Source organism: Falco naumanni, chromosome 6, assembly GCF_017639655.2.
Source record: "Falco naumanni isolate bFalNau1 chromosome 6, bFalNau1.pat, whole genome shotgun sequence".
Taxonomy (NCBI): Eukaryota; Metazoa; Chordata; class Aves; order Falconiformes; family Falconidae; genus Falco; species Falco naumanni.
In genome coordinates this window covers 56,746,129-56,771,247 of record NC_054059.1, presented here as the reverse complement: position 1 = coordinate 56,771,247, position 25,119 = coordinate 56,746,129, and the positions used below count along the sequence as shown (strand labels likewise).

At 38.9% G+C, this 25,119-nt stretch overlaps 1 protein-coding gene across 7 annotated transcripts in view; it reads right to left on the bottom strand.

Moving 5' to 3' along the window:
• The window catches only part of PTPRK (protein tyrosine phosphatase receptor type K), a 411,664-nt gene that overhangs the window by 153,196 nt on the left and 233,349 nt on the right, over positions 1-25,119 (bottom strand). For all 7 annotated transcript variants that reach the window (XM_040597798.1, XM_040597792.1, XM_040597791.1 and 4 more), the window contains exon 7: positions 16,329-16,622. In XM_040597798.1, coding sequence (XP_040453732.1) covers positions 16,329-16,622 — 294 coding nt within the window. The remainder of the gene's footprint in view (positions 1-16,328; positions 16,623-25,119) is intronic.

Genomic DNA, 25,119 nt, shown 5'->3' with positions numbered 1-25,119 from the left:
TTAATAACAGTTTGACCTTCTGACCATAGATCCAAAGACTGGTTCAGTCCCAACGATGCCAGATGGGAACAGAAAACCAGTGACTAATACTACTGGGAAAGATTAAAAGCAGAACACCTAAAAAGCAAATTATGCGCGAAGGGGGCTGAGGGGAGGAGAAAGGGCAGACACGCTTGGCCCCAGCAGAGATGAGCGGCAATCTTGACACACGGGATTACTACAACACACCTATAATGCAAGGAAAGCCAGTCTCTTTGGTATCTGACTGGGATATCCAAACAGTCAAGCCACAAGCATAATTTTCTATCTTGAGCAATTCTTGTAAGTTTTCTCCAAAATCCTTTCCATAAACTTTAAAAAGATCTTAAAAAAAAAAAAGGTAAGTTCCTTCCATCCCCATCTTTAATTGGAAAAACAAATTTTGAATTCTGTTTCTTGGATGCTTATATGAATTTTTTATAACTACTAGACATTTATTTATAATCTATATGACCTTTTTTTTGTTGCTGTTGTTTTCTTTTTACTCCTAATGTAATTCTCTGACACAACTGTTAAGAATAAGTAGCTGTTTCTCTCACCTATCCTTACAATGCAGGGGTTTCGAAATAGCAAGGTGTATTCATTCAGGTTGCTGCAAACATCGAGGTAGCTGGTGTAATTTATGTACCCCTCTCCCATGAGTGACTGAGACCAAGACATGACTATGATGCAGAGACGACAATTCGGAAAAACACACTGAAAATAAGTGGCTGCTTCTTTGCAAATAATACCTGGCAGGGACATACAGTTTTGTCTATTTTTTTCAAATTCATAAAATACTGCAGGTATGGATTTTCCCCCCTCATATCTATTGTAACACACTGAAGAAAATAATTCTAACCATCTGAGTAGTTATGAAAAATATTATAAAAATGTTTCAGTAAGCTGAAACCAAGTGGTTGGGTTTTTTTACGAAGCTATCAGAATTTTTTCTTGAAATTGGCATATATTTCAACACATCTATGTGTACATATACAGTTTTAAATCTCAAAGCAGAAGTTTATTTCTTTCAAATCTTTTTGCAGAGAACATTGCTAGCAACACCTATGAACTGTGATGGACATTGCTGTAAGCAACCGGGGATCACAAGATTTCAATTCAACACCAAAGTCCAAACAAAGCTAGATCTTTTCCTGTCCTTGAACACAGCACAGAATATTGTTTTGGGGGTTTGGTTTTATTTCGTTTGTTTGTTTTGGGTTTTTTTGTGGTTTTTTTAAAGCAGCTGAGAAAGAATGACTGATTTTGAAACATGTATTTCACCATGACTCCTTCAGGAACTGTTCACGTTGGTTCTTCTCTCTGCACCTTGGACAATTTCCATGCAAAAGGCAGATGAGAAAACATACCATCCCTCATTGCCACGTGCTGTTTCCTGACATGAACCTACCAGCAGGATGAGCTGCCCCTCACCTGCTCCTGTCACTCACTCACGGCAGTGCATGCCAGCAAGAGAGCAGCAAGGATTTGCAAGGGACAGGTTTGTTCTCGTGTCCTGCAGTGCCTTGATCTCTTTCTCCCGCTTTCCAATACAGTAGATCTTAGCTGCTAAATCTGGGTCTTGCCTTCTTCACTTCCTCTGATCCCTTCAGCCTATATGAGTCTGTACCTTATGTATCTTCCCATGAAGAACCTGGAAAGCCGGAACTGCCTCTTCATGTTAGTGGCCTCGTGGAGGAAGAAACGGAGTTCACCTTGCCAGGCAACCTGAGCTGAACTACCTGGTCTAGAAGCAGCTGGGAAAGGAGAGTTTCAGTAGCTATTTGATGTTAAAGTCTATCAACTAGTTCATTCCTAAGAAAATCTAACAGAGCAGTGAGCATTTCAAGACCTCTCTCTCCCTCCTCTCCGCCCCCGCCCCCCCCTTTTTATTATTTTTATTTTTAAATACGAAAAGCTGTCCTCTTGTATAAGGACTTCAGTTGATGCTGACATAGTAGAGGATGGGGAGGAAGGGTTTTTGGTAAGCAAACGCTGGCCTCACCACTTCTGAGATTTGCTCTGTCAGTGTGTAACTGTCAAGGGAGCAGAAGGATCCTTCAGACAAAGCAAAAGGCCTGTGGGCCAGCAGCTACAGAGGATGCAGTCTGTTAACTCTTAGCACACACACAGCAATACCACAAATACAAACCCAGAGGTTACTGACTGCTGCAAAGAAAGTGATTTACAGCTGCTCCAAGAACAGCACAAAACAGCAACAAAAGAACTAGGGATTAATGAAGTGGGCCCTGATGATGCAAGTTCAAAAGGTAAGAGGACACAGGGAAACAGACTTGGTTGTGTCTGGCTTTACAATCAAGATCTAAATAAGATAGGGAAAGACATGTTGATGACAAAAAAATTTCTGTTGCCTTCTCAGAATTGGAAAGCTATTGCTTATAATGCAATTTAGCTTATGAAACAATGGTGAAGCTTGCTACACAGAAACCTGCCACACATGCTTTAACCTAGCTACTAAACATCAGCCAGAGTAAATGCTCTAAAATGTGAAACCTCAAGCAACCTAAGTGCTTGCATGTTTTATGTATTTTAAGGCAAATAATTCTCTTTTAAATGTCAAAAAGTATTTTTTATTAATTTTCTTTTTCTCTAACTGCCAGCAGAAACTTTTCAGGTGAAAGAATTTGAAGGATGTTCTTTTCTGCTGTTTATAGCAAATTATATGCACAAAAGGTATATTACAGTAAGAGAGCAAAACAAAATATTCAAAAGTTAAAAATGCCCCCTTTGAGGTATCAGTAGCAAGCTTAATTCAATTTCCTTATGCATATGCATTATGATTATTATGTTTAAACACATGATTTTCCTTAAGGCAACATGAGAAAATCTATGCATAAAATGTAATATCAATTAATGCAGGTGGCACAGGCTGAAAAAAAGCAATAAATACAGCTATATATGTAGTTTCCCTGTATTCCTTATACACAGCTTTTAAATAATCAAACTAGATCACAAAAGACATATCAGAGAACACGCACTGCTGATAACTGTAGGAAAAATTAAGTGCAGCAGCATCGGCATCTTACCGCATGAGCCCTCACACACATTTTGTACATAGGCGCACATAGTCCACTACGCCTTCATCAGAGAATATCCTGAAAGGTTTGCCTGGTCTGTGAGCTACTGATGTTTGTCATAACATTAGCTTCACAACCCACCATTTGATACAGCCCATGCTAGGGTAGTTTATCCATATCCTGTACTGATGCAGTCACACCACAGAAAAAGTGTCCTCAGTTTGTTCTGTAAATCTAAAAAAAATCCAGTTTTCCTAACAAATTGAGGTTGTAATTGCAGCTAAGAAAAGCTTACACTACTGCTTTAAAATGAAAAGAACAGAGACACAGGCATACTAGATATTAGGTTATTAGAAAACTTAATCTGGTTATGCATAAGATACTGATTTAAGTTTCCTTTTATCTGAATCAGATCAAGTATTTTAAATTTTTAAATTCTTCAAAAATTGAAGTAGTGGGTTGTTCCACCACACCACAGGTTAAGAAAAAGCAGCAAGTTCCAGGATGGCGATGACTATTACTGAAGGATGTTTTTTATTTTCCTCTTTTATATAGAGGATAATTTTTTCTGACATATACAGAAATCTAGCAATTGCAACAGTAGTATCTATTAGTTCATGATTAAGGCAAGTTTACTATAAAATGTATTTCATCAATATGCAGAATATCATAATGACAGCGAATATTGCCATTGAAGGACAGGACTTGACCAATACAAAACATGCAGAGCCTCTCTACCAGCTACTGCAAACATAGGTTCATATTAAGAAGCAAAGAAAAAAAAAAGAAAAAAAAAGGCATGAAATTCTGCCATAAACGCCAGCGCACGCACACACACAGAGGCTTTCACTCTCTCTTTCCCCCACCCCTCCCTCCTGGGAAGACAGTGGAAAAAGAATGACTGCCTCTCTCCAAGCTATGATGGGAATTAGCACACAGCTAACAGGCTACTCAGTTCAGACTGGACAACAGACTCCAAAAGAAGAAGCCAGTTTGAAGAAGGGCTTGAGGTTTCACAGTTTTCTAACCGACAGTAACTTACACGCTACCGGGAACAAAGCCTCTCTCTTCTCGCATATTCTAGGCACCTCTGCAGCCAGCTTCAAAGGAAACTGGATAACTATCTCCCCATTTCAGTCAGTATACAGAGCTCATTCACTATATATCAGCTGAGCTCCACCAGAGAAACAACTTGACAAGTCAGAAGCTGAAGCAATATGTGTCAAAGAGATTGAATTCCACTTTCATATTAGTACAGAAGAAGACAGTGCATGATTATTGCTTGGAGCATGTGGTTGTTTAGGGGATAATGCTAGCACCTTAACACTGAGAAGTAATGGAAATTGTCTGTCTTGTTCTCATTCTTTCCGAGACAGTCACTTGTGATATGTCTTGTTACCCTGCCAGGTCATCTCTCTCTTCAGGCTCCTTAAATATCACCTGTCCAAGTTGACAATACATCTCTCCAATGATGACATTATGCTTTGTCCCTTGCTAAATAGCTAGACACTCACTTTACCAAGGATGAAAAGTTACACTTTACTTGCAGAAATTAAAACATTACAGGCTGGCCACTGTGTTAGAGCTCTGCTTCCCAACACTGCCCATCTGTAAGGAAGCCAAGTGCCCCAGCATCAAGGCATCTTACTCTGTAGCAACCCAGGCTTGTGCCTTCCTTTGTGTTCTTGTTCCTCATTAAGAGGACTAACCCCTAACATGGCTAAATTCAAAGAGATGGATTCAATTATTAGAATTTCAAACTAACTGAAAAATGATACACAACTTCCACGTTATTTTAAATGCCATCACATCCACTGAGAAAAACTTCTACTACAGAAGTTGCACAGCTTCGAGTACCCCATTTTCTCTCACCATTAATTATCTTATGCATAAAACGAATCAACAAACCCCGTTCCAAAAAATAGACTTTCAGCACCAGAGACAAAATAGTTTCATCACAAGCTGTCAGTGCTAAGCAGTACTTAACCTCCCCTACAAGCCCACAGCAGCTGGAGTAAGGCACAGGATGAAATGCAGAAAGAAGGGTGGTGAGAGTAATAGTAGGATATTTAAAACCAGATTTTTTTGCAACCCAGGGTTGAAAAACCATATTGTAAAGGCCACAAGTTTTTTGTAGTTGTTGTTCTTTACTACAATTGCTGTGTATTTGCTTCCGAGCCTGAATTACCATATAGACAGGTGGAAGGAAGTATTCCCACCACACCTGAGAGCCTTACATGGAACTACTGGTGTGGGATGGCTGCTCTTCAGAGGCTGGAAAAAAACACACATAGGCACATATGTGCCCACTGAGAAAATACGTAAAACATCTAAGAGATTAGTTTTAGGAGAACAAAGTGTACAACAGAAGCACCTGACACTTACTAATTTAAGTCTGTCCACAAGGCAGACTTCCAGAGTGTGCTGAAAGAGCACGGCTTCCACAGAACCTGCTCCCCGTGGGGTGCAGCAGCCCAGCTGAAGCCTCACCCCTTGGAACGCACAGCACAGCCGTTTCCTAGAGATCTTTAAATCACCTAGAGTCATCGCAGAAATCACTGTACAGACTCAGAATTCCCACCTTAAACTTGCAAATCCTTTCTTAAACACAGAGACAGTAAGCTGATTTGTGAAGGCAATACTGAGGAGTGGTAGCACTTTTGTTTCCACCACGGGAGCCAGACCAAATTAACACAGGGGAAAAAAGCCTAAGTTAGTGAACTGACTTTATTTAAAGCATATGGCAACTAGTAAATTCAGGACTAAATAATTCACAGTAAGACATAAAGATCATGGTTATATATGTTTACAGATTTCTATACAATATTACTGTTGTATTTTTTTTCTCATTGTATAAACTACGGGTATATGCTCTGAATACGACCATCAGTAAACTGACAATGAAAAACGTCTACCATCTTAATCTGTCTTTCAAATATGCATTCACCACCTTTTCCAATTATCACTAGTCAAGATAAGTCATATCTATGAACCTTTTTACTTCTTTTCTGTATAGGTTCTTATACTGTATTCATCACTGTATAATCTATGAACCTTCTACAAACACATTACTCAACGTGAATAATTTCTACAACCTATTATTCATTCCCTCACCGAATGTTTAGACAGAACATTTCAGACATGTATTTCTGCTTCTAACTTTGAAATTGCATTTCATGGCTGAAGGAAAGGACTAGCTGGGGTTGTGGGTATGGTTGTATTTCAGAAAAAGAAAAAGCTAAGCAACAGGAAAAGAAAACTTGGTAATGGCAACCTAAGAAGTCTTAGAGGTGAAGTGGTGCACACACACGGCATATGCTCAGATAGCATATTCCTTAATTATGGCTGTTCAGAGGATAAGATACAAGTGCTAAGACAGCCAAAAGAAAATGAAGTTCAAGAATAAATTGATCTCCACTGACTTCTATACAGAATGATGGCTGCATTCTTCCCACTCCCCATCCCACCCCCTACTGTATCAAGTGAACACCAAGAGTAGGCTCTGCGTGGACAGACGCAAGGCAATGTTGGTCACCCTTAAGACCTGAACGTAGAGCCCTTGTACTTGTTTATTTTCACGGGAGGTAGGAGTGGGGGGAGTGTATCTGTCCACAAGACCACAAAATCATATCAGTAACAAAATTTGTCACTGAACAAATAAAAAATTCTTCTCTAACATATGATCTTTATTATACTAAACACTGATTACAAACTATATATCTGTGGAAAGCATTTAGACAGATAAAACAAAGATCTCATTGCAGCCAGCACAGTAAGAGAAGCGTTTGCTCTGAAAAAAACCCAAACCAACTCACAAAACACCCAACAAAAGAAAAACCATGTGGTAAATGAACATGAGAGAAATTGCTGGGGAAACATGCATATTAACCCTGCTTTTCCAATGGCACTGAGACACTAAGTGAACTGATTTGCCAAAGGTGACAAACCAGCCACAAACAAAAAGCAGGTTTCTTGAATTGCAGTTCAGCACTGTCTTCGAAGGTCATTACTTCAAGGAAATACGGTGTCACTGAACTAGTTTACTTATTTGTAATCATCTAAGCTGCTACAAGTTGTAAACTGTGAATGCAGCACATTGCATTCCCAGTGGGAGCCCATGCTCTGACATTTCAGCCTAATTGGTAGAGTTCATTTTGCAGACAAAAGGTACTCGTACATTGCCAAATATATTTTCACCGGTCTCTCACATTGAGCATAATTCTCTAAAATAAAGGTAATAAACTGAAAAATGTGTGCTGTTAGTATCTGAAATGTTTAATTATCTGAATGATAATTAAACATGTTGCCATTTCCAAGAGTAATGAAATAGCTTTCAGCAATTAATGACCTGGAAAAAAATGTATAAAATAAAATAAATTTAAAAGGTAATATGAAATGGAAAATACTAGTATACAAATGAAATGGTAGGCTGTTTATGCAGTGTGGTTGGAGATGTGAAACAAGGAAAATAAGTTTCAATCACATGAGAAACCATCGCCTAAACCACATCCGCATCTCTAGAACCGGTATTAATTCTGATCATGTCACACCTTAACAACATTATTTTGTTTCCAGATTTTAAGTTTTTGCCAGAATTATTTTATTTTGGTTTCCTAATCCTCTTGAGAACAACCTCTTGTACAACATTATACCTTTAATTCTATAGAACAGGATGCTACACAGATTTGGGGAGGAGTTGGAGAGATGGGGATAAAGGGCTTGAGTCAGGAGGAAATTGATTTGGTAAGCAACTTCAAATATGCACCTTCAAAACCTTTAAAACATTCTCCAAAACTAAGGAAAGGGTAAGAAATTTTGCTCTGGTTTACACAGCCAGGGACTACGGGAGCTCTTTTTAGTTCCAGTGCCCTAAAAAAAAAAAACCAACAGACAGCCCCAACAGTCAGTGATGCCTATGTTGTGTCAGCCCATGCCTAGGGCCTGAGCCCCTCCTTATCCCACTGTACAAAAGCTACTTTGTTTTTATTATACTGCAGCTGGCCTACCTGACACATAAATTAGTATTGCTCAATTCAAACCACTGTAACAGAGCAACCCAATTCTTTTTTGGAGTGTTTTTTCCCCTACCACTTTCATAATCTTTTGCAATTTGCCAGCTTTATCACAGTTACATTTTCCTTATAAATCACATGGAACCGTTCCTGATAGGACCCAACTACAAATGTTTATTCAATTAATTCATAAAAACAGTTTTGAATGTATCAGCCCGTTCTTCTCCATTTGAGTTGATTTTATTCTGGTTTCTTAATCAAAATGCTTTGTGTCAAATTAAATGCATTAAAGAAGAACAATATCGCCTTTATTAACCAAATCTGTAATCTAATTTAAAAAAAAAATCAAGTTATTCTGACAAGATCAGTAGTCTATAAACCTGTTGACTGTCTCTAATTATATTACTTTCTTAATTCTTCATTAATCAACCCCTGTATTGGCTGTTCCATTATTCTGTTTAGAATTAAAGTCAAGATGACAAGCTTTTAATTAATAGGCTGATCCTGATCCTTCATGTCAGTATTTTCAATATTTGTTTTCAAGTAATCCAGAACTTTCTGAGACGCTCCAGATTTTTATTTTTTTTTTAAAAAACAGCAAACAAAACCAGGTAACTTTAAGAGTTTTGACAAGCCATTTTAGGATTCTGGACCTACTAATCACCTGAGGTATAACTTGACATTAGCTGCTGCTTAATATGCTCTGCAGCCTATTGTTATAACAGAAGCTATTTCATTATCATACCATACAAAAACATCACATGGTCCATTTTCCCCTCTCAGCACCAGCAGGAGGATTTACTGAGAAATAAAATGAAGAAACTTAAATTCACTCAGTTCTGCCTCACACAGTCTAAGTTCAAAGTAGGAGGAAAAAATTATGCTGCTCACTTTTAAAATTAAACAAAGTTGAAAAAAAATAACAAAGCAAACAATCAGTTTGCCAAGAAGAACCAGGACTTTTGGGAAGTGTGTCCTAACCTTGGGAGGATGTTCACCTGAACTTTATCCAGATCTCACACTAGTATGAATGACATGCTGTTTCTCTGTTATGGTTTTGGAGGGGAAAGCCATATGGGGGAGAGAGAGAAAGAATAACGAATGGATTTGGGAAATCTCATCAACATCCCTGCCTGCAGCACAGGCTGCTGGTACTGCTTTCCACTTCCACCCTTTCAGATCACCAGTCCTGCTACTCGCAGCCTTTCCTACCTACTCCGCACTATTCTGCCAATAGTGAAAAACTGGTGTGCTTCCAAAAGCATACACTTAAGTGCTGCAATGACCAGAGCAACTTTCAAAACCTTACTAAAAATTTCCATTGAATTTTTAATAGAATGACAAAGGAAAGTACAATAAAAGACAGCCCTATAAAACTTGGTTTTATTTAGGTACTTGCCAATTCTCAAACACTATAAAAGTAGCATTGCGCTTCTAAACAGTTGAGAGACCTTAATTATGAAAGCAAACTCAATTAAAGTATCAAGCACACTAATGAATCGTATTAGAAAATATGTATTTCAGTTGAAATTAAAAATAGAAGTTGCAGTTCAAAAAAGAGCTCCAGTCTTCTGAAAGAGTAAGATCATCTCAACCTGCAGTCACATTCTTTGGAAGCAAACAGACCAAAAATCTGTGAACATCAGCCTGCAGACTCTGCAGAAGCTATAACCAGGCTCTGAATTATCTGGCCTGGGTGCACCCATAGCATTTTCAAGTGCTGCAATATGAATTATTGCCCATGTCCATTCTTTTACAGCTGGAATGGGTGCCGTGGATTAATGTACTGCAATACGTTTTCTTGCCACAGACAGTGCTTCTCTCGCAAGTGTGATCTATTGACTAGTTACATGCACTTTGGATAAATCATGATGGTCTCAGTGCTGTGGCATGCTCTGCTGTGGGAAAAACTGCCGAACAAGCCGAGGTGAGACAGATGGAAGAATCACTTGCAAGACAGAAGCCCTGGCTGGGGCTGGCAACTGCTCCTTTTCCTCCCCCAGCCTCCATCAACACAGCCAAAGTGGTATCCTCACCTAATATCCTCCACTAGAAAGAGAGCTACTAACTTCAACTGAAGGACCTCACTCAACTCAGTGGACTTTGCACTGAAGCCCTGACCCATCAGCATGTTAGGAGTCAATGACCATAACCATATCTTGCTGTAGGTAACTTGTCCTGCCCTGCCTGTTGGTAGAGACTTCAGAAAGCAAGCAAAGGAAGAGGTCACTGCACACAGCAGAGGCTTTGAAAAGTGGGTGGCCACATTAGAGGAACCCACTGACCCAGGTCTGCTGCCCTAACTCTAAGTGAAGAGCATCGGTGTGATTTACTGCCGCATACAACACCACACAATAAAGAACTAGCCATAAACAAAGCTTATCCCAAAAATAAAGCATGAAAGAATTCAGAAAACCCGTGTCTCATTGTACAACATGGCACTCACAACGTCGCAGGAAGAAAGTTTCCAGTTAGTGCAGAGGGAGCTTGCAGCTGCAAATACCAAAAAAATGATACTAAGCAAGGCTGAATATAGCAAACAAAAAAAGTTGAAAACTAATTTAGAGGAGGTCAATGTCTAAACTTGCAGTTACTGCCAATTCAACTGACTCATCAGCATTGTGCTCCTTTGAAAAAGAGGATACCACGCTTAATTTTACACAATCTGACAAGAACTTGGCTAGGCAGTCTGCCTGGTCTCCTGCTAGGTAAGTCAGCTGCGCTACAGTTCTTTCTTATGGATATAAGCATCATTAGGATTCTATATGTGGTATGAGTATCTGAATAGTGCAAAGCAGCACAATAAACAGAGCATGGTCACATGTGCCAACCAATGGCCCAAATCAGACCGCTCTTCTACAGGATGCTCTCTCAATAACAATTCCGCTATTCAGTCCTAAAGGGAGCACAATGAAGTTCCTTAGTCCAGACTTTCTCCATTGTTTAAATAAGTTTGTTTGGCATTATATCCCCATACCATAGTCAACTGGTAAACCTATATGGAACAAGAGACTGGTGCATTTGGTGTCTGCTTAAAGTTTTCAATCACTACCTGGCCAAAAGCTCAGAAACGATCATGAGTGCCAAACGCACCTGTAAAAACAGCAGCAACTTATAAGTATTGGTGTAATGTGGATTCTTCTGCAATGACAAATGTAAAATAATTTAAATTTTAAAAGTATCACATTAATTTAGTTTGAATTGTTCGGGTTCGTTTTTTTTTTCTAAAAAAAAGCAGTTGACTTGTAAACAAAAAATATGAGTAACAAAAACATGTAATTAAGTACTCAAAATGTATTTAAGCTATATGTATTGTAAGTCTCTAATGATATCTATTTTGAGGGAAAAATGTGAAGATTCTGTTTGAAACATTAAGGTAACTGCTTTCTTGTCAAGTAAATATAAATAAAGGTATATATTTTTTCTCTGTCCACTTTTTAAAAAAATAATGAAAATTACACATGTAGCTGTACTTTTATTAGCTTTCAAAGATTTAAATAATAATTTCAGATGCACTACTGCAAGAGACACAGAGACCACTGCTCATCCATTCAGTGCCATATTTTCCAGAACCCTCTTGCGATGTTCACTGTACCAAATTTTATAAGCCCATTTCCACACATACCAACATCCTAAATTCTCACATACAGCATACAGCAAAGCCTATAAATCCAGCTCCCCACTTTGACCCTCCACCTCCACTCTGCAAGTGTAAAAGGCAAACAACACCGAGTGAAGAAGTATCACTGTATGCATTCCACATCAGCACACGCAAATTCTGCACCGTTCCTTTCATTCCACTCATTTAAAGAATCAATTACGGTTTTTATGTAACCAGAGCAACATTTTGATTCTCCCGATGGCCATGCAAGGTCAATTTCTCAATGGCTATATCACTGGGGTCTCTCTCTTTAAAATCCCAAGAAAATTAACAAAAACCTTAACCTTGTTTTTGTTTTCAATGTTTCCCCATATTTTGCTTTCCCCCCGCCCCCCCAGAGGTGAATTCAGCAGTATCCTGTATTCTGTGTATATTGTTTCTAAATGTCATAAACGAGCAAACCGAAACAAACATTCTGTATTTGTAAAAGGCAGGCAAAAAGCAGGCCAGCTCCCAAGTCTTCAACTGCAGGCGATCAACACCAGTGCTGCACCGCTGAACCAGCATCTCCAATATCATGGCTTGAGCCTGTTACTAATAGCTAGGTCTCTGTGACAGATAATGATTTTGAACAATGAAATATAGTAACAGTAACAATAATAACAATATCATAATCACCAATGTATATTGTTCCATCCTCAACTCTGATAAAGCTGTAAAGCTTCCCCTCCCCCTTACTTATTTTATTATCAAAATCAAATAATACAGGCAACAGTTTCCTAAAATTCAGTCCTTTGAAAAAAACCTGAAACCACACAGGACTTCTCCTCCAACTGCTCTACAATTCTTCATGTTTTACTGAAAATCACATCCTTGCACTTAACTTCAGTAAAGTAGGAACAAGCAATTCCACTGTGTACATATATTAAGCTCTGGACAGGCTGAACTATTGACCTCCTTTCCCACTAAAATATCAGTTAATCATAAAACTGAGCTGTGAGCTGTTACTCAGAAACGGCAGCCTATGTAAGAGAGTAACTTCTAACTTACAGTTGATAAAGCAGGGTAAGTGGACAATTTTAGATTGCCACATATTTTATACACCCCCTCAAAGGAAAGACAATCACAACACAGAGGATATGCTCAGAAGGACAACATACCCCTAAGACACAGAAAACCTCCTTAAGGATTACTTCTGATTAAGGTGTTACCCTCTGCCTTTTGTTTTGGTTTTACAAATGCCTGAGATGTGAATAATTTGAGCAATGACACCAGACAAGAGGCATAGTCGTACTGAAATAAAGCCCAGGTGCCTCGTGAGAACTGATGGGGAGGAAGATGCCTTCAGCATCAGCAGCTTGAAATTATTTCTGCCTAACCACATGCAGCCAGGAACACAATGCTGCAGTCGGCACTGACTTCAGCTGTGCTTAGGAATGGAAACACAAAGCAAACACCTGGATATTAAGGAGGATAACGTCAGAAAATAATGTTTTGCTTCACATCTTTTAGCCTTACTTCAGTTGTTTAAAAACACTCAGTGATTTCACATATCTGACTGCTCAGCACTATCTTTAATTGCAGACTGATAAAACAACATGCAAGTTTTCTAGCAAAATGCCATCACCAGCTTCAGCACAGGACAGGCTACCTAGGAAATGCCAGGTAGACAATCAGCCCTGTCAGAGGACTTTTAATTAGTGGAAGAATTATTTCCTCACTAGAAAAAAAATTTTGTTTAGAATTAGCGGAAACATTTATTAAATGAGTCACCAGGCACTGGTTTTGCTATGAGAAAGTCAGAAAATGATTTAAATACCTAATAATAAAAGTGCATGTCTTATACTGAGGATAAGTACAATCAGCACAAAAATTGTTTAGAAGTAGGATACATCTCCAGCAAAGGACAGGTCAACTGATCAATAACATGTTATTAAGAAATGTCATGAAATTATAAATACTGAAGGAATTATGGAAAAAATAATTTTCAATCTTCCTTTGAAAACAACGCTAGTACTTGCTTAGATATCAAACAAACAGAAAGCAGAACAGTAACCTATTCTTATTGATGTGTCACCGAGTTTGCTATTGCTGCTACTTGGAACATAAACATTAAAACCTCATCAGATCGACGTTTGCTAATGTGTGCTTTTTAATCCATACAGAGAGCAGTCAAACTTCATGCTGAAAATTCATTTGTTTCCCGCAACTCCATTTGATGCTGAGCAGATAATCAATTATAACTTGTTTCAGAATTTGAACTAATACATTCAAAACTTATGGAAAGACAAAATTGACAAAGAACATTGACAGAAAAGAGAGTATCTGTCTGGAAAATAAGTGATCTTGTCAGAAACAAGAATTAGGAATAATTTAAGAATCTCCAGAAGGAAGATACTGTCGCAGGGATGTCTTCTAATATAGCACTGTAAATCACCTGCCAGTCACTCGTATAATACCAGCAGCAGCGGAGAGTGCAGGGTGAGCTATTCCATTACTACCTTTACCTTATCAATCTTCTCTTCGGAGGAGACTAATTTTTATGTTTACAGTTTGCCTTTTACAAGCAAAATATTTTAAAAAGATAATATTCATATTGACTTGGGCTTGCAGTTAGCTTACAGAAACCTTGGGAGAACACTGTGGAAAAGAAAGGTCTGTCCCCATCTTCCAGACAGGTGAGGTGGCAGCAGAGTGACCCGCTGCTCAACCTGGTACTGTCCCTGAGCCCAGCATCAGGGATGAGTAAATCCTTTAGTCTCTAAAAACCCTTGCTGATTCACGTTTTTCTAATTGAAACTGTTTAATAGCAACATTTATTTGCCTTCACTTCCATGAAATAAAAAGAACCAGTGTTATTACAAGGCAAACAGCTTGGAACTTTATTATTATTATTAAAGTAATATTGTCATGGAAGTTCAGAATTTTCTTTTCAAGTATTTTTATGATCTGGTTTATTTCATAGTGGATTAAATTGAGTGGAAAATTTGTCTCAAGCCAGACTAGATTTTGAAGCCTTATATGTGAGTGTTAAGTTAAAAACAAATTAAAAATAAAATCACACCCACAATAACGTTTCCCTTAACTGGTTTCTAAAAATAAGTCACATAAACATGACTTCCTTTCTTTTCCTTTCCCATTAAAAAGCTTTAGTCTGTCACAACTGGGTAAATGAAAGCATGTTTTTTCAAGAGCTGGGAAAAAGAACCTGAACATTTGGGATTTGTTAGTCTCCGCTCAGTCTCTTCAAAAGAGGAGCTGTTTTCAAATTCCTACTTTTTCAGAACAATGTCTAAACCAATTCACTACAATGAATCAATGTTTTAACCTTACTTAGATCTCAACAACTGTCATCTTAACCGAGACGGACACACAGATCTTTTTACTTCACAGGAAAGACAGACTAAATTATAAATAAGATCACAAATTCAAATTAGTCCTGCTCCAGCTGTGTGCCTCAGCTTCTGACAGTACTATGGCCCAGTTTCAGAAAAGACTATCTAATTTTCTGGGATTCACACCTATTGACCTAATCCGCCTGAAGTTCTGACTTCTGATCCAGACCCTGGCCCTCTTCCTTAACCAAACAAAATGAGTGGTCATCCCTGCTTAGATGAGCACTTGAATAGCTGTCCCACTGAGGTCTGTCAGCAATTTGTGAAAAAAAATTTCATTTATATATGCACACATATACATGACACATGGAAATCTGCAACTGCAGTTCTTTCTTTTTATTTTTATTCAGTTTTGAATAGATGGTTATCAGCACTCTGTGCTAAATCTAATATAGTACAAACTTTAAAATACTGTCAGGCTCTAAAAGTCCTGAGATTAGGGGAAAAAAACCACACAATTTAATTTCCGCTTATTTGCCTCCCAGTCTGATGTTCAAATCTATAATTTTTCTCCTCTGCAACTATGAGACATAGGTATTGTCTTTCTTCTTATGAAAGCTGAGATTAAAATAACTTTAAATAGTTTTAGAAGGAACAGCATATAACACAAGTTGGCAACGCTTAAATCTTCTTGGTGCTGGCCAGGCAGGGGAACTCTGAAAAACCAGAAGCAGACTGCAGGATTCAGCAGCACATGATTTTGGTGGTGGTAATCGAAAAATGGAAAAAAACCACTCTATATTAATATTTGCAATTGTATGTTAGGAGTTAGAGATTTAAGTAGTTTTATTTTACTTCTTGGAGATTCTGGCAGGCCATGCATGTCTACTTGGAAAAAGAAATATTTTGCAGAAGTACACCACAATTTTGTAAAATTCTATTTCTTAAACAGATTTTTTTTCCCCCCTCATGCAAGCTTCTTTATGTGCAAGTTTGTTTAAAATCTAAGTGAAAAAACAGGTGGTTTGTTCTTTCCACAAATAATGAGATCTCCTTCCTTGTGTGAGGAGAAGTAAAATGTTTTCTTAGCTTTCCGACTTCCCATCTCCTAACATACCCTCCCAGGGTTAGTAAAGAGCCACCTAGACAGTGACCAGGCAAAGAAGTGGACACAGCAAATCCTTATTGGCTCAGAAATGTAGGGATCCTGTGGCTGCCAAGGGAAACCTTCAGTTCTGCTAAATTTAATTACAGCCAACAAGCCCGCCAACCAACTAAATAATTAAATAGTTTTGTTTCTTCATTTTTCCAAAGTAGCACTTACCAGCACATTTGGTCCTGGTGATGAGTGGTGGTCCTGGCTGTCCAGTTCCACCTTCACCCGGTCTGGTGAGCAGGACCCGAATCTCATATTCGGTGTCGGGGTCCAAGTGCCAGAGCTTGTAAGTCGGTGCATTCACAGCATGTGTTTCGGTCCAGGTCCCAGATGTCATTCGGTACTCCACTTCTTTCAGGATGATGGGTCCGTCCCCAATGATTGAGTTGGCATTCAGCTGGATGAGCAAGTACGTGGGCCCGACACCCAGCAGCTGTGGGGGTGCTATTGGCCGAGGTGGCTCTGTAAGGAAGACACACACACAAAAAAGCCAGTGATAAAACAAAAGCTGCAAAACCCATTAAGTAGAGGGCTCTTTCTATAGAAAGTTGTCTGGTTTTGGTCAGCAAAGATTTCAAAACTCAAAAGCAAAATCAAACTGGCATCAGTGAAGAAGAGCTGAGGAGAATTTCAGCTGATGGAAGCAAGTGGTGCACCACTGGCATCTGCCCAATGCTATTTTTTCAATTTAAAAATCTCAGCGAGGGATCACAAAATCCTACCTCATTTATACATTGCTACTTAACTTTTTTCTGAAAAAAATCTGGGTTCATGATCATTTATATCATTTACTCTGGCAATAACTTGAGATTTTCATAAACATAACTGATTTTCTTTTATTGACAGTTGCAATAATTGATACACTTGTCCTCCACAGAAGATTTTTAGAAATGGGTATCACTGCAGTTCATTTGAAACCTACCCGAAGCAATTAGGGTAAAAGATACAAGTGCTTATTATGGGCATTCAGAATATTCAGAACTGAGCAAAATTGCCAGGAGAATGACCAAATAAAGATGTATAGCACCGACATACAACATTTTATTCTTCAGTAACTTAATACTGATTTAGAAACTCAAACAATAGGATGTAAGTTGCCTTTTGTCTTTCTCTTCTGGCTGCCTAAATATTTCAACACAGCTGCAAAGTGAAAAGGTAACGATGGACCAAATAGGAAGGTGAGGTCCCCCTTACCCTGAGAAATGTTTATGTAGAGAAGCAGCACATTGCATTGGCGTGATTTATTTTAAGAAACAAATCACAAGCAACATGTACTTTTCCAGTAAAATGAACCCACTGATAAACACGGAAGGTTCATTTTCATTCCAGATGGCTCATATTTCAACTAATTTGTTTCAGTTAATTAGGCAACAATGCTAAATTCAATGCACACAGGGGTTTCACACAGCAACGATGCAGAACTAACAACGCAGCAACTCTTGAGCAGGTAGAGGGGATCTCATGGCCAGTACATTAAAAATAGCATTTAACCACAGACCATAAGATTTCCAGGGGGTGGTGGCGGTGGTGTCTTCTTATCATGGCTCCCCTCACACCTCCACACAAGGGAAGTTAAGACACAGAAGCACTGCATATATTCTGCCTCCTGGGAATGACCCCACCAGTGTCACAGACAGTGCCTGTGAAGGGGGAGTCGTGATGGAGGGGCTCGCAGGGGCCTCCAGACCACCTTTGACATCTCACCTTCCCTGCATGGTGGTTTGGCTAACGACTCCCTGGTTCTCTACATCCAGTAGTAAAGTTCAGCCTCCAGATACCAGAGCTGGCTCCCAACAATATAATTATCAGCTCTGTAGCCAACCAATTTTCCCACATTTTGGTGCAACAGGATTTCTTGCAGATTTTTTTCTGAATTAGCTGCATCTCAAGCCACTCAGTTTGGAGACCAGGGGATCTGTAAACGTGCTATAGTGGCTGCAAGCAGAGGTGATTCTCTCCTCCCTGAGTGAAAAGGTGAACACTCTGAGGTGTTCCCGTTTCTGCTTGGGGATATACAAAACTCTAGAAAATATCTCAATTAATTATTAACATGTTTTACCTTGTTTTGGCAAGAAAAGTGCATATGAACTAATTTAGATCCCTACCTGCATCAAAGCTCAGAAATGCAGCTGGTTTTAACGAGGGCAGTTTATTTGCTGTGGAATTAACACATTAAATGTCAAACTAATGAATTCTAAGGCCAGTGTATATCACGGCAGAAAACATAAATGTTGATGAGCATGATTCACTACCAACTCCCGAGTTATAAACCTCTAAAGCATAAGGCTATGTTTAGAAGTCTACACTTTGATTAAGAGCACGATTATCACAAATAAAACCTCACATTAATGAGACTAATATACCATTGCATATTAAATTTTTATGTTAAGAGGTAAAGCATATTCTTATATTAGCATATGCATTTTGTTTTTAAGCTCTTGAGGACAAGGAGACTTATTTATAAAGTCTCTTCCAGTTACAATAAATTATGCATGAATTTTAATCAGTCAGCAAATGAACAAGTAATTGTTCTGCAGCATTATTAATATTCTTCATAATACAATATACTATCAGAACCAGAGGTGAGGTGCAACCAGAAATCCCAAAAGTACACTAAGTATCAACTGAAGCATGCAATCCCAATACACCAGGATAAACTTTTCTGATGTTACCCAATTAACTTTCTATTAATTATTCTCATTTGTTATTCTATAACCGCATACATCAAATATTCCCCAATTATAATTTGAAATCACATCATTTCCTTTTATATATACAGCAACCTGAAACTTCTACTGTTTAAAAATTGCCATTGATAAGTAGAAGACAAAATAAAGTCATTGTTAACATTTTGGGTGCCATTCCTGTAGCAAATATAACACGTACCGACAGTAGCACTCTTTCAGTGAGTTTTTAAATACCATTTAAATCCATCAAGGAAGTGATATTGCCAGCTTTTCACTCTAGCAACCTGGGTCCACCTTGTGGTAAATAATACGTTTTCAGAGTGTCCTGAGAAGACAGTCTACCAAAAATGAAAGACCTCTTATATGGGGAGTAGGGGTGGGGGTGTGGGGGGAAGGAAGATGAAAAAAGGAGATGCATGAAAGGGAACCCCAAAGAAAATGACTCCTACTTCAGTGTGGTTTAGAAACAATATAAAAACTCAGCTTCAGCCAAGCCGAGTGACAGCTCCGGAGCCAGGGGCTCAGGGTTCCCCAGCCTGGCAGCCCCCTCCTGCCTGGCCCTGCCACCCCACTGCCTGTGGGCGGCTGCCACTCAAAAGGCATTTTGTGGCTTTCAGTCAGCCAGACCGCCAACCAGGTGAGGCAGCACGGTGACGTCCCTCCATCCCTCACTGTCCTCCTCACTGCAACTCAGCTGGGGAACTGCACCTTCCATTTCTGCCAAAAAACTACCTACCCCTCTCAACTGTTACAAGCAGATGTGGCTAAGGCACACAGTATTCCCAGCAAGCGATTTTCATTGAGCACGGTTCTCCTGGCCATGAACCCCTCTATGAATAGCCAGCCATAAAGGTTCTAAACAACATTTTATGAAAAAATATTTCAACCCATGGATGGTTTATTAGCTCATTAGTAGAATCACTATTTCAATAAGTATTTAAAACACACTAAACAGTTTGAATGAAGGCCTTGCATGGTGAGTTTCATTTCTTCCTTTGCTAAGCACAAAATTTAGAATTCCTTTTCCAGTGTAACTAGTTTAATTACTGACTCATGTTCTGACTATATATTTTAGCCACTGCTTAAAGGTGTTAAATCTGATGAAGTCCCTTCCAGTATGCATGGTCACTAGGATATCTGAAACACTATATAAAAAGACCACTTGTACATCTGCAAGACATTAAAGAAATGAAACTATTTTCATGCATAGCATTTTGCAGTATTTGGTCATTTCTGGTTTTGACATAAAATGCCCACAGCTAAGTTAATAAAAAATTAAGACTGACATTTCATCAGTACAAAGTTCCCATTCTGCTGAGCTACTAGCAGTACATTACTCACATCAGTATGTATATGACATTATATATTAAATGTACTGTGATATTTAGGCACCAATGACTAGAATAAGCATGCAGCATCAATCCCAGCTATAAGTCTTCCTACAGTTAAGTAGTTGTGTCATATTCTTAATATTAACTTTGTATGCAAATACTTACATATTCATAGACAGAAAAAAACAACCAGAAAAGGCCACTAGTATTATTACTACAATAACTATTAGCATAAAACTTCTTATATTCCCAAGTAACATATGCATACTATGTTGCTTAATACTATTTACCAAGCCTGAGTGACAATATGCCTGTTATGCTGCCCTCCAAGACTAAACACCTTGCTAAGTCTAAAATAAAGGAGGGGAGTTTCATTAGTACCTTAGTGGCTATCATACACTGTTAAAGATCAGTTCAAAACAGGGTAGGAAAAAAGTAATGAAAAAAATCGAAAGAAACCAGAATCCTACAAGTTGTTCCAATCTGGAGGAAAAGCTGACACTGGATGCATGTTTGATAAAATCTTATTTATTTACATGAAGTCATGTTTTACTGAGCATAACATGCACCAGTCACAGGAGACTGTTGCCTTGCTCACAGCAGAAGGAGCTGGGGAGACAGGGAGGAGAGGACTGGTCACCACAGAGCCCAAACATGGAAGACAGGTGCAAACCCTCATTCTTGCTACTCTCCATCCCACCCCTGCCTCGTACGGAGCCTCCACACATTAACACTCTGCACTAATAGCCTGTAAGCTCAATGTGCTTCCCTCTGCTGAGGGCACGTTCAACCTTCTCTGTCAAATACCTTACACAAAGCTATACAGTTGGTATCAACAGTCTAACCCAATACATACAACAGGGGTAATCATAAAAACTTAATTTTTACAAGTATAACAAAGCATTCATTCAGTAAAAGCCCAACATCAGTCTCACACCTCCAGAAATTAACACCAGTATGTCTTAACTACTCCATAAACTGTCATGAAAGCAGGTAAATCAAAAGAATACACATTTCCTTTAAAGTTTTTCGCAATGCAGAGAAACAAACAAATAAATCCACATAAATAGAGTTAATACTGGATGTTGCAGGGAGCACAGCGGAGAAGCCTCCACAAATGACTCAAGACTGACTCAGCTCCTACCTAGATCAAACTCATTTCCTCTTCTGGGGAAATTTCTTGGAAAGCTGTTTAAGCATGTCTGCAGATTTCCTCAAGTACTCTGGGTTTCCAGTTGAGGTTCAGTGCCTGACTTACACCGGCTATGCATTGTTAGAGTGCAGCCCTGGCCATACGAAGCCCCCTGGGAGCAGGGGCCCTAGGGAGTACAGCCTGAGACACCCGAGGCATATAGGCCAAGCAGAGAACCCTGCTTGCCAGGAGCTGGACCTGTGCAGAAGCGTGCTGCTGCCTCTACGCTGGGCTCCGGAATGTACACGGAGATGTGGCAAAGCTGCAGCAGAAGACCCACAGCACGGAACCAGAAAAGTGTGGGCAAAAGCAGGCTGCCCAGCCCATGCAACAGCTATACTGCTTCAGTACTCTTCCTGTACTGGAAGATTACATATGACTTGAGGGATTCACACATTTTAAAAAATATTGAAAAAATAAAGAACCAGGAACATCTGTTTAAAAGTTGGGAAAAATGTATGAGATTTAGCAGAAGGAATTATGGCAGTCAAGTACTAGCAGAGAAACAAAATTCTTGGTCTTAAAATCTGGTTAATCCAATGGAAAAAAAAAAAAGAATTAACAGGAAACAGAGCCTGAAAGCTTAAATTCAAATATGGTATTAAGCCACAAATTTAACAGTGAGAATAGCAACTGAAGAACAATAACTGGTAATGCTGTAAGAAATTCTGCAATCTCTGAGTGTTTTCAGTCAAGGCTGGATGTCGTCTTATAAATTATATGTTAGGGGGAAAAAATAGAAGATGATAACAATACATAAGGCTCTGAAGAGGTACAACTGAAAGCAATTATGCAGTCATGAAGGTGGTCACAAAATGAGCTATGAAAAGTTTGAGGATAAAAACAAACCATGGAGACTTTCAGCACAAATACTAGGTTTCTTTTATTTCTGGAAATATCATTCTACATGTGGCATATCCTTAATGAGAACTAGAAATATTTTCATTCAGCTCTCCAAAACAGTTAGGAAGTACTGCTCTGCTAGGGGAAAAAAAAAATACATCAGAATTTAAGATAAAAAGGTTTATTTTGGACTTGTGCCTGCCTGAAAGGACACCTGGCTGTCTTCTGTGCTGACAGCAGCCTGACAAGACCTGTCGCCCTCAGCGCCAACAGAAGCTGTATTAACATAAACAGGGGGCTTTGCCAACTAAGGGGAGAAGCATTACCGACAGCAGTACTTGCCTGATGAGAAATTCTACTCAGTTAAAAAAGCAGGTTAATGCAGAGGATTGAATGATCCCAAGCTGAAAGCACAGGTATCATGAATCTCAGAGTCACAGAAACCCTCTGCAGTTTATTTTTAAATTTCCAACAAGATCTCAAGTTTTTACTTCCTCTGTATGACAGACTACACTCACAGCTCAGTCTGTCACCCTATACGTGGCATCTCTAGCGAGTAGTTAGGTCCTTAATGGTTTTGTTGTATAACACACAGAAGACAAATAAAAAATTCCAACAGCCTATTCATCAACAAGACTGTCCAGCACACTGAGGACAGTTCATTAATGGGACTTGAGTACTCTACTGGGCTTCTGAAAAGGAAGAAGAACAAAGAAAAGAGAGGAAAAAAAATAGAAAAAAACCAGTCACTCATTTTTCTGCATTACTAAAAACACATCTCTAGATGTACATTGTTCTGAGACCTTCTAACCTCTAGCCAAAACTTCATGCAGGAAGTTCAATAAACAAAAGTGACATCAGGACAACCTTAACTAACCAATTCAAAGATGCAGACACACACACAAGCTTAAATAGAGAAATGCTGTTGTTAGGGGCTTAGTGCATGGGATTCTTGCTTGCTCACTGTATAGTGCTACTTGATTGTCTTAGCTGAGCAGCCCAGCTTATTCTTGTGGAAAAGGAGGAGAGTAAATGTAAGCCTGTTCTTGGCCAGACATACTATGCATCAGCTACAGAGATTACTCCTGCCCAAAACACATGATGCATCTGAAAATCACAATAAAGGAACAGATGCATAAGCAAGTCTCCAATTGCTGTAGGGTTGCCCATGGAAAAGAAGGGTTGGAGTGACAGGCAGCTGCCACAACAACCTTTTCTGTTCCCAGCCAGCTCCTAACCTCTTTTTTCCCCCGAGGATTACACTTTGATCTACCACCTTCTTACACCCAGTTGGGAAGATTGTACTGGTTACATACCACCAGCTGGGCACAAACCACCACAACCCACACACTTGGTCCTGTGTCTCACCTTAAAAGATACCCAGGCACAGTGGCAGTCGGAAACTGGCTTCAGCAGGATGAGCTCGATTGTAAGCAGCACGTATTGTGAAGGCTGCATGCTTAAACCAGCTGTAACACTCAAAAGAACACACAGAAACCTCAGAGGAGTTTTAGAATCACCACCTCTACTCCAAGACCAGGTACTGGTTGTAGATTCATACGATAAAAACCCCACCAGCTGCAAGCCCTTTGAAGTTGCCACAAGCCTTGACCATTCTTCAAATTTAATAAATATTTCCCCAAGTCATTGCTTGGCTTCTCTATTTGTTCATAAACTCATTTACCATTTTTGCAAGAAATGATTTTGTTTTCCCCAATGGTCAAAAACTTCTTTTTGTTCATTAAGTTTCAACCCATTTGAACAGCTGCTTTATTTTTCTACGTTGTTAGGGTGCTGTGTTTTTTTCTAAATAGAAAAGTTTCTATTGCTTCCACCACCCTTGTCTTCTGCAGATAACCTGGAGGAAGCATTTATTGTGAGTTCCTGCTGCTCATGTAAGTTATCATCTCCCCCCTAAACGTATACTGAGAAGGCAGCAAAAACCTTGTCAGCGAATAACTGGCCTTTATATATTACACCATGTAATGACTTCATGTAGGAAATCATGCAGAAATTGGTAGGTTTTTATAGTTAAGCGTTCCAAATAGCCGTAAGCCTCCCTTTATATTTTTTTCAAAAAAACAATCAAAAGCTAATTCAGACTTATCTCGGCTGCTGTCCTGTGACTGTAAGCGATGGTGGCAGCACGGAGAAACTTGAACAGCTTTGTGAACTAGTATTCTAACACAAAGCTTTTTCTCCACCTCTTTATCTTTTTAATGATGCTTATGCAGACTTAATACCTGTGACTCCAGAAACATTCTCTCTGTAACTTTAAAATACCATTTATCACAAATGTTTGGTATCTGGCACTAGTTGCTAGTCCCAAGGTTGAGATACAATACCTACAAAATGTTATATTTTAATTAAGAGAGTTAGTTGTCTGGAACAAAAGAACTCATTCCAAGCAATAGCTTAGTGACCGGGTCATATCAAGTGATTTATCCAACTCACTTTGGAGAGTCTGCAAGACTATTTTCATTGTCTTTTATTACTTGGAATTGAAGAAATGAAAGAATCTATTTTAAACAAACATTCAAAATAAATAACTATAACACAGTCAGTGAGATTCAGGTTATTACCTAGAGAATCAGTTACGGGAGAAAAAAACCAGCAACAAACAGAAATGGCAAATTGAACAGCGAGCTCATGACACTGGCTTAGGTAGGATACCGACATATTTCACTGTAATATCATCTCTAATTTTGGGTCTGCAAACAGGCATGCTCTGTCGCAAGCTCACCTCAAACTACTGATTTATCTCTAAGCATCTGCCTAATATATCAAATTTGTATGGTTTGTACAACAAAATCTGCAAGCTCATGCAGCTAAAATGTATTTAATTTAAGTGACGTGGCAGTTACTGACCATCTGAAGTGCTGAAATAAGAATTATTTCAACAGTGA